Source organism: Gadus morhua, chromosome 21 (assembly GCF_902167405.1).
Source record: "Gadus morhua chromosome 21, gadMor3.0, whole genome shotgun sequence".
Taxonomy (NCBI): domain Eukaryota; kingdom Metazoa; phylum Chordata; class Actinopteri; order Gadiformes; family Gadidae; genus Gadus; species Gadus morhua.
Genome location: NC_044068.1, coordinates 9,519,784 through 9,530,518, shown reverse-complemented (window position 1 = coordinate 9,530,518; position 10,735 = coordinate 9,519,784). Strand labels below are relative to the sequence as shown.

At 42.5% G+C, this 10,735-nt stretch overlaps 2 protein-coding genes across 2 annotated transcripts; one reads left to right on the top strand and one right to left on the bottom strand.

The window, feature by feature from the left end:
• Positions 1-25: 25 nt before the first annotated feature.
• armc1l (armadillo repeat containing 1, like) lies at positions 26-3,213 on the bottom strand. Its single transcript, XM_030346098.1, has 7 exons — positions 3,097-3,213; positions 2,570-2,731; positions 1,943-2,034; positions 1,335-1,509; positions 975-1,091; positions 668-742; positions 26-550 (listed from the first exon to the last, which is right to left on the bottom strand). The coding sequence occupies exons 2-7, from the start codon at positions 2,720-2,722 to the stop codon at positions 347-349; spliced, it is 816 nt and encodes a 271-aa protein (XP_030201958.1). The 5' UTR covers positions 2,723-2,731; positions 3,097-3,213; the 3' UTR covers positions 26-346.
• A 72-nt stretch (positions 3,214-3,285) lies between these two features.
• Positions 3,286-6,836, top strand: mtfr2 (mitochondrial fission regulator 2). The gene is made up of 9 exons (XM_030346093.1): positions 3,286-3,446; positions 3,739-3,822; positions 3,926-4,030; positions 4,202-4,326; positions 4,490-4,692; positions 4,945-5,230; positions 5,479-5,665; positions 5,881-6,206; positions 6,769-6,836. Exons 2-8 carry the CDS (start codon positions 3,751-3,753, stop codon positions 5,923-5,925), a joined length of 1,023 nt encoding a protein of 340 aa, XP_030201953.1. The 5' UTR covers positions 3,286-3,446; positions 3,739-3,750; the 3' UTR covers positions 5,926-6,206; positions 6,769-6,836.
• The last annotated feature ends 3,899 nt before the right edge of the window (positions 6,837-10,735 follow it).

The window sequence follows — 10,735 nt, the reverse complement described above, 5'->3', positions numbered from 1 at the left end:
CAAATAGAAATGACCCAGGGACACATTAGACATACTACAAATGTATTTTCAGGAAAAACCCAGTACAAAGACATCTATTCAGACAAAGTAATGGGGGAATGTAAACGTATAAAACAAGATATACAAAAAAGGAGGAAGAAGGAAAATCTATATTTACAAATGACATGAAACAAACCAGCACTGTGCAACACCACGGAGCTGCAGTGATGACGCAACCAACCAATCTTTCTCAAAGAATCAGAGAAACCACCCATCGTTTCTCCAGGAGATAGTCACGCTCCGGCAGCTGGCGCCGCGGCCTGTTCTTCGGAGCGGAGCAGCAGCAGCTCTGAGCGGCTCTCTGGGTTCACCAGTAGAAGTTCTTTGAGAGGAAGCTGGCGGCGGCGTTAATCCAGCTGCCGCTGCCGTCCTGTTGGGCCGCGGGGCGGGAGACGGCGCGGCCCAGGTCCTTCTCCGGGCTCTCCTCCTCCTCCTCCTCCTCAGGCAGGTAGTCCGGCAGGACGCTGTTCTTCTGCACCTCAACTCCCGACGGCTTCAAGGCGAGGAGGATCTGCCCGGGAAGAGAGGGGAGAACATGTCTCAATTCAGCTCCGTTATTAATACGTCTCGTGTCCCGGGAAAGTAACCCGTCATCTTTTTTTTATTCAAAAAACGCATAAAAACTCACCTCTTCCCCGGCCTCGTTCTTGACCACCTGTTTGGCTGACAGAACCTTGGTTTCGGCGATGGCTGACGCAAGACTCTGTTAGGGAAGAGAAGGAGAAAGATGTAATAGTGTAATCCAATTCTAGTTCGCTATTTAAATACGTCATCTAAATTGACTAAAATCACATTGGACAAAAGCGTCTGCTAAATAAATTGCATTTTATGCCTTTAAGATGAATTTAAGTTGGCTTTGGGATTGGTATTTCCCTTTAATACCAACCAATGCAGAACACTTAAATTTGATTTAAAATGTGTTGATTCCGCCATACCTCGGTTGTCAGATCTGCGCGGATTCGGACAGTGCATCGCTTTGTGGCCATCTGGAAGGTGAAACTAATCACTCCTTTGACCTTGAGAAGAGCCTCTTCACACAAGCCGCGCTGGTCCTAAAAGGATCAACAGGGGGGAATAGTGATTCACTTTGACATTTAGACAGTTCATGTTTTTAGAAAGAAAAAAATATCATATTCTACGATTACACAAATGATATCCTGAGTCTCCAGTCTGATCGATAAAGTACATCTCATTCTAATTCGAGAAGTTATATAATACACCAAGTTTTATTTTAACAGTCTTAAAATATAATCCAGCCCAAAGGGATCAGCAGGCTGAGAGTCTGCGGTACTCACAGTGCTGTCCAGTCCCTGGATGTGCAGGGTAACAGACTTGGCCTTCTTGTTCGTGGCGTTAATAAAGAACTGGGGCTTCTTCCTCCTCTCCCTCTCTGGTGTGCGGATAACAGGCGCGCTCAGGATGCCGTGTACCTCTTTGGCCAGGGACAGGACTTCACCAGACAAACCCGCCCTTCGAGGAGGAACGCGCATGGTTCAATTTGTGGTTTGTGGAATCCAGTTAGTGATCGTTCACCTCGAGTAACTTGCATCTTGGTAATAATTATATTTCTATATAACCAAGCCTCTCTCCACCCTTAAATCTTCAATATTGTTACATTTCATTAGGCAACCAAACAATGGTTTGATTAACGGTAATCAACAACTGCTGCCTATTATTTGAAATGCAGATGTTGGCTCCTTTCAGCCAAAGTAAGCAAAGTAAGGACACATTGGCAACAGATTAATCCAAAAACATCTATAAATTAAGAAAATATACCCAACAAAGATCTTTCCTGAAATATACAAATCAGACAACTTAATATCTCATTATACACATGGACAATGTTTATCTAAAGTCAGATGTGCAAGACGAGGGTGCGGGAGGCCCTGGGTGTGGTCCTCACCTCTCCGTGAGGTTCTCCAGGCTCACCATCATGCCCAGCTCGTTGCTCATGATGGGGATGTTACGGGGCTGCTCCGCCAGATAGCGCAGAGTCTGACCATAGAAGGGATACGGGAAGAGCCACAGTTTATTACAGACTAACACCCTAGTTAACCAAATAGAAGTAGCATGGAAGAACAACGGAAACTAGATCTCATTGAGCTGGATTGGTATGATTTGGCAGTTGTGTCTGTGTCTCACGTTAATGAATCGCACATAGACAACATTGTGAAAATATAAAACAGAAATGAGAACACTTTACAATGAGGGTTCAATAATTAACCATTGATCAACATTAGTAAATGCAGTAATAAGCATTAACTAACCATTAAGTAAGACGTTTTTGTTAACTAAGGCATTCATATATTTATCATTTATATCTAATAGGGCTCATACACCATAAGCAAATTACTACACCATGATTTCATGCTTATTAATGCGTTTACTATTGTTATTTAACGGATAATAATTGTACCCTTATTGTAAAGTGTTACCCAGCCATGTGTTTTGTTGTTGTTTTGGACGTCGACCGCTCCAGTGGTTCAGTCTTTCAGTCTACGGTCGGACTACCAATTTACTACGGCCTCACCTGCAGGGCTGCGAATAACACATCCTCGTCCTGGACGTCCAGGAACAGAACCAGGCCGGGCAGGCAGCCCTGGTCCTGGACGATGGCCTCTCGGTTCTGCGGCTCGGAGGCCAGGTCCCGCAGCTGACCCACTACGGACAGCGCGTCGTTCATCGTGGTCAGCTGGAAAACACACGAGTCATCAAAACACTAGATTTACAACAGATTGACAACGAATAAAAAAGCAACACGATACTGACAAACATGTCACGATAGGTCACGATATGACCCTGCGACCGGAGCGCTGACACTGTAGGCCAACACATATATTCACATCAACGACCATATATTGTTGTGTGACATATCTACCGAAACAGGCTAGCGTTTAGCTAAGCTAGTAGTCAAGCTAACGTTAGCGGCGCTCGTGATCAAATGATAGTTGATTAACACCTGCCACAGACATAGATATTTAGATAGGAATTATAAAAACATTAAGAAAAGTTAAGCACAATACTCGACCAAGGATTGTAAACTACGTTTTTGTGTACCGTTGATTTGTCACTTCACTACTGGCTTGAATGGCTCGTGCGGACCAAAATACAAAATTCGTTGCATGGAGCTTTACGGCCGTGCCATTGGTAGAACCGGGTAGAACCCCAACTGCCTGCGTCGTAGAGTCCCTCGCTCCCATTGGTCAAATATTGGTGGGGTTTTAGACGGCCAATCAGAGCACGTTTTACTGCTAGAGCTTTATTTGACTTGGACGCCGATCTGCTGGCACGACATGAGCAGCTAAAGGGAACTATCATGTTTGCTGAGATGCGGATGGCCCACGCCTTGTATTTGTCATAAAAACATCTTGAAGCAAACAATTAAATTGGATGAGCGAATCATAACAGTAAGTTTCCGTCGAATTATATGTTCGCTGCATGTTGTTTATTTCCTATTTCCAATCCCGCTCATCATCCTTTCAATAAAGCTTCCGCACGGAGCCAATATAAAGCAAGCAAGGTTACATGTTTAAAGAAGTCCTGTCCTCGAATTGTTAAGAGAACACAGACTTATTAGTCTGACCCGTGTTGTACCTTCGCTTTCCAGGTGCAAAGCATATGACTTGATTTTAACCTTCATTCTGTGTTAACCGCTTCCTAGTCAGCAGAAATAAAAGGGCACTTCATTGTATTCCGCAGCAAGCTCTTCCAATGTCGGTTCTAGAGGATGTTTTGGATTTGCTCCGCACCGTATTGGCGTATTTCGGAGTACCCCAAGAAATGGTGAGTTGTCATAGATGTACATTGTTTGTCTGTGGTTTGTTGTGTTAATGTTTTCAATCGACATTGCTTTTTCAATCTCCTTGCTCATACTCCTACTGCTTAGTTGGTGCCAGGGTGGGACAGTGAGCTGTGTGGACAGTATCGAAGCATTGTCCGTATGATTGGGACCAATATTCCTATGACACCTACACCCCGGGTCCACTTCCAGGTATACAATGCCACATAGTGTAATACATTTTGATGCTGTGTTTGTGTTCAGTAAATGGGGAAAACAACTCAAACAAGAACTGAACCAAACGACGCTGCAGAATTTGTTTTGGTCCGATGCGTTACAAAAGTGTGTTGTATTTTCTTCTGATTATTAATGTTTCTTTGTCAGATCCCTCTGCACACTTACCGGTCTCATGGCTACGTTGATGTTACAATGGATACGCACGCCATACCTTCATTTGCGGATGTGTTGTGGCTGGCTGAGGATGATGGCGACAGCTTGACCCAGATCAGGTGAGTGCAATGCATGCCCACAAATAATATGCATTTGTGAAATGAGTGATTTTACCTCACCGTACTACTACAAACAAAGCAGGTTTTTAATAATGATGATGATTATAATGGCCAGGGTCAAGTTGATCATATTTTATTGATTCTAATTTATAAAAAAATGTAGAAACCGGTTGCCTCCGTCAAATCAAAGCGTTGTCCATCGGGACATTGTTGGAAGACCGGTGCGGCTGCCGAGCCGAGCTCATAGCAGAGCCCCGTTGCTGGGGCAGAACAGCGACCCGGAGGCCCTGAGGAAAATCACATTCCTGGAGGATGAGCTCCTGAAACTACGAGCCCAGATAGCGATCATTGTCACCGCGCCACAAGGTTCGAGTACAGCCAAACAAATGTACACCATTTCACATCGGATATAATCAGAGACATCCCAGACACAACCCACGATTGTTTATGTGCTCTTTTTTTTGGGAACAATGTGTAGTTTGGTTAGGTTATCATCTTTCTCTCTCATCTCTTATCCTGCTGCTCTCTCTCACTTACATTTAAGCAGCAGTGTTTCTTTTTCTCTATCATTACCGCCCATCCGTTTTCCCTCAATCTCTCATCTATGTTGCAAAACAGGTTTGACGCCTGCCCAGACTCTGCTCGGTACACATTTGTTGTCTCCTCAACTTACTTCCACACCACGATCTGCACCTCCTCCTCCTCCACCACCACCACCACCGCCTCTTCCTCCCCCCTCGTCTGGGCCCGGGGCTCCCGATGAGACGCTGCCTCTGTCGCACCTGATCCGACAGCGCAGGCTGGCCAACAACCCAGCCCAGGGCTCTGTCTCAGCCAAGGCCATGCCCTCCATGCTAGATGTCCTTAAGGACCTGAACAGTGTTACGCTGCGCTCTGTGAAGAGGTAAGCAAGGCAACGATGGCAAGCGTTTTAATAGCTATTGATTACATTGTGTTTGTGATAAGAAAAATATTGATTTTGATTTTGCACTTGAGGGAACTTTATGGAGAGTATACCTCACGCATATACTCGCATACACAGGAAAATATATTTTTAGAGGCATTCTATTGTTTTAATGAATTAATGAACATCTCATGCCACGCAGAGTGTCACCGGCTGATGGAATATTTCTCCCTGTGGTGTGCTCCCAGGTCCCCAGGAGGTAGGCCGGTGAAACCCAGACGCAGCGGAGGTAAAAGCCTCGCCTTGCCCAGCGACCCTGCCTCCCTCATCGCCGAGGCGCTGAGGAGGAAGTTTGCCCACCAACTCCACAACACCTCCTCCGACAAAGAGAACTCAATGGAGAGCTCGCCTTTCGGCAGCCCAGAATCCCCTCGGGTGAGTTCCAAACGTGTTTGTGCTTCCTCCTCCCCCTCCTCATGCTTCAAGTGGGACAAAATGACACGTTATAAACTTGTCAATTCGTTTTTGCTAAATGTGCTTACTAGTCACAGTAGTTCTACCATTTTAGCAAAGGTACGCTCATCATAAAGTGTGTATATTGTTGTTGTGGCTAGTGTTTTCTTACAGGATACTTTTTATATTTATTTTAGGTCATTCAGCCAAGCAGACGGAGTCGGGGGCGCCTCCACCTCTAAACTTTTAAAAGTTAGGACGTTAGGAAAGTTTGAATGTTGGCTTATTGTTTGATGCAGTCAATGTATGGAGAAAGTTGTTTTAATAATGGGATCTTCTTTCCTGTCATGCGAATTTGTTTTGTTTTGTGTGCAGCTCACGGTTAGAATGAAATGTGTAATAATGTTATTGAAGCTGTGCTATAACGATGTGAGATTGTATATGGCTATATTTTATTTTTTTATATTTTTTATGTTGGTTATGTGAGTTGGGGCTTCTAAAGATATGGATTTATTTTATGCAAATCAGTGTTTCCCCTAGAATTTTTTTTAGGCCCGGTGGTAAGAGCTGATGGTGTGATTTGTTATACATTTTTCACGGGATGCTAGAGTATTTGTTGGTTATTTCCAAATAAAACACTTGCTTAGCCATCACAAGTTGGTTAAGTTATGGACATATAAAGAACGAGGCTAGTGTTTCGCGGGGGCGGTAAAAATGTCCATGGTAACGGCGGGCTGAACCAATCAGACGTCGCATTTACGCGATCGGTTCATGGTATAGTTCTTCTGCCGGAGAATAAACAGTGTTTTTCTAAAAACAAAGTTGATTTAATATAAACTAATTTCATGTACAGGAGCATAAAGCACCAATACATATTGAGATAGCTGGTGGTGAGCTTGGATGGTTATGATATTATGGCTAATAATAATAATAATAAAAAAAAAAAAAAAAATTTTTTTTTTTCATTTTTTTTTTTTTCTCTTTTTCATTTCTTTTCATTTTTTTGGCCGGTTGTTGGCCTGGCGGGGGCGCTCGTTGGCCTGGCGGCCCGCCAGGCCTGAACAATGGTAGGGGAAACACTGCAAATGCTATTTCGTCTGGATAATTTTTATGTTTACGTGTACATAAATGAATTGTTGAATCATCCACATAAGTTCTGTCTCTCTCCTAACTGGCAAAACACAAACATGTTTTGTAGAAGGAAACCATGGAAAGAGCAATGCAAAGTGTGAATAGGATAGACTAATGAGAGAAACATTTACAAACACACACATTGTGTCAGCTTTAGCCACATTGCCACTATACAGTCCCTGACGCGTCTTGTCACTTATCGATTTTGTAGAAACAGCTTTTAACCTGACTTAATTAATCCATTGGTTTTAGAAATGGCTCATGAAAGCTAAAACCCTCCCAAATTAAGTTTAATATACAAAAATAATTTTTGCTTCACTGAAGATAGATTGATCATTTAATGAACACAGGTCAGATTTTGGCAAGACAAAAGTTTTGTCGCCTACAGAGTAATGTGAATAATTTACTTCAGATACAAAAATGTTGCATAACAGTGAATTAAGTAGTGGTGCTGTGAGATCCTTATTTAATATCTTGTAGGACCTCCATGAGCTTGAAGGACTGCATCCATGCGGTTCGACAATGATTCATACAATTTATTGACGAAGTCATCAGGAATAGCAAAGAAAGCAGTCTTGCATGCCTCCCAGAGTTCATCAAGAATTGTTGGTTTCCTCTTCCATGCTTCCTCTTTCATTCTACCCCATACATGCGTAATGATGTTCATGTCTGGTGACTGGGCTGGCCAGTCCTGGAGCACCTTGATCTTCTTCGCCTTGAGGAACTTTGATGTAGAGATGGAAGTATGCGATGGAGCACCATCCTGCTGCAAAACTCGACCCCTTTTATGGTTGGGAATGTAAGAGGTAGCTAATACTTCTTGATATTTTAGGCTATTGATCCACCCTGCAAATCTCTCGCACACCCCCATACTGGATGTAACCCCAGACCATGATTTTTCCGCCACCAAACGTAACTAGACATATTTGAGGGGAACTTAAGGTCAACTTGTACCCAAGCGACAAGACTTTTGTCAGGGACTGTATAATGCATAGGCCATCATTCGTAGCACCTGCTCTCTATTGAAGCCCCTCTTAAAGTAGATCTAGAGCTGTCGAAGACAGGCAGTTAACCTGTTACGGTATCGCCTTTTATTGCTGAGACCTCTTAAAAGGTTATGCTTCATATGTTTCCCTACAAGCTGAGAATTCTCTGTTATGATTCATAATAAATACAACTGTTCAGAAAGGCCATCCCTGAAGGATCCAGCCAGGGCAGACATGCGCTATGAGATGCTCCAGGCCCAGCTGGTATGCTCCATGGTGGAGCCAGTGCTGCAGTTACACACTGATCTGGAGAACGGACCAATGAGCAACGCGAGGCCATCACGAACCTGGAGAAGCTGCCACATTAGACTGATAGCAGGTATCTCTGTCTCTGGCTCACTCTGGCTTTCTCTCTCTTTATTTCCCTCTCTCTGGTTAAAATGTATACCACGTTAACATAACATGGTCATCGTGGCATCATTCTCATGTGCTCTTAACCTTGTGAATACTTGGTTAATGTATCACTAAATGATATAGTTTTGGCATTTATCAAGATAGGGAGTTATTCTCAACATTTACCCTGACTAGCCACAAGGTGGTACTATAACTAAAGTGTATACTTTGGTGGCTGTCTTATACCATCAGGGCAATTTAAAAACGTTTCTATATGCCAACACAGACATTACCAAACCAAGTCATATTGTGGCATTTTCCTGACCTTAGAGAAAATAGACTTATTTCATACATAATTACTCTTCTTACCCTAATATGTTTCCGTAGATTTTTCACTCTTACACTGTCTTTATCTTTAAACACACACACACATGCACACGCACATTTACAGTAAGAACAACCTTAAAAAGTATTCTGGAACCCATCTCTCCCACTCATAATATAAACAAAAGTGTTATTTCAAGTTTCATTGAAGTGTAAATACTCAAAGCACAACAGGCACATAGACACACAAGTTTTAAGAGAAAAGCCAGACACCAGTGTAAAATATTCACCGGATAAGATGCCCCAGGCCAATTTCCCTGATTGATTCACTACACAAGCGTGTGTTTCCGTTTGTGCTGTCACTGGAATAGTCAACCGGAATACCACTGGAATATTCAAGATTTTATAATAAAGTATAAAGGTGTTAGACCTCACATGAACATTGTGCTGGTTGCCGTTCATGTGGATATTGTTTTTTGAGACGGAATTCTAGGTCAAGGAAAATGTATCAGAGTCAGCCGGTTGATCGCTTTATTTTTTTCATTTTATTTTAACTCGCTGTAAAAATGTATTGAAACAAGGTAGAATAAAAAATAAGTCACTTAAGGCATGTGAAAAAGATTGCTGTATAGTTCTTTGTGGTCTGTTTCTGCTATGACACCTGCTGGTGTATTGACAGCTTGGTTTATTTTCAGTTTGTTTACTATTTGTTTATGTTTAGGGAAGTGTTTAGGCCTAGTTATAAACCTGTCATTGAAAAGGACATAAAATATTAGCCAAACTCAAACATTTAAAACACCTTTACTTTATATATTGTTCTTAATATTTTGTCCCAATGCTTTAAAATGATATGCCTAACGAATCAGCATTACAGTCACCTCAATGGATTATTGGTGACTCAGATTAAATGGAGTACGTCTGCTCTCATTCTCAGTAAAAGAAGGCAGATAAAATTGGACTTCCAGTAAGCAGTTTTAAACATGCCATGACCACCTGGACTGAATGATTTTAACCGCTCCCCAATGTTGCTCTGTTTCCAACATTTAGTTAAAGCCTTTATAAGCTTGGTGATTAATCCACCTTCTTTTTACGCTGAAGCACTTTGATGACCTACCCACCCGCTGTATTTCTCGAGTACGCGGTCATAAGGTTCTGTCAAGTTGGTCTCTGGAATGACAACATGAACGAGTGTGTTTGGCCGTCTGTCTTGGATGTGTGAACATTCTCTCAAAACAAGCTCTTTGTGCAATTATAATTCAACGTTGCTTAGAATAAAAATACTTTAAGATTTCTCTCAATATTGACGATTGAAGGGGACTGCTGGAAAATGTAGTCTGTTACCCTCCCCCGACCCTAGTTACCGGATCAACAAAACAGGGGTACTCAGAATAGAGTAGCTTGGCTCAAAGGGCATTTTCCATCAGCAGTTTACTGAGGTGGGCTGAATGGGTACTCTATGCCAGGCACAAGTGTTTGAATCCAACCCAGCTATTGGATAGCAGTCATTAGCAATTTGGTCAGCGCCCACAAGTTACCTCCTTGCATCTTGCAGCCATTGAGAATATCAATGAGCCCTGCCATTGTCCAACTTAACAGTAGGTGTGAGCGTGGATCGCTACTTGATGTCTGTAAAGGTCAGGGATGGCACACAAGGAGAACGAATGGAGTCCTACTGTAGAGGTGCCCTCTCAACCTGCCTGCTGTGGCCCAGTGTTCTGCATTGTCCTATGTTAGTAGTACACCTGATACAAACTCAATAGAAAAACAGGTGTGCTAGCCAATGTATTTTGTGTATTGTGATGTATTTGTGACTTTTTTCAAAGTTTGTTTGCTTGTGGGAGCATCAGAGACCCAAAACAACACACATCCCAGGAAAAGTATTGTTATCATAATATGTCCCCTTTAAACTGCTAATATCGCGTTTCACAGAAGCTCGGGCAGAGTGTAGTGGACTTAAGTGGTGAAGATCCTCTACAAAGCGTGCCCTTGTATGATTACACCTCTGTGAAAAGGCTCTTAAACAATCTCTGTTTCTGTATCTTACATATTAACTATTTTTGTTTGGGCACACATTGAAATGTCTCAATGTTGTGTTATAAAAGTTCTCTTGTCAGCCTACCTTTGGAAGATCTCTGATCCATATAGAATATAAAAGTGTTATCTCACAGAGGCGTGGAGGACTTTTATTCGGAAGGACGAAACACAATGTCCCTTTAAG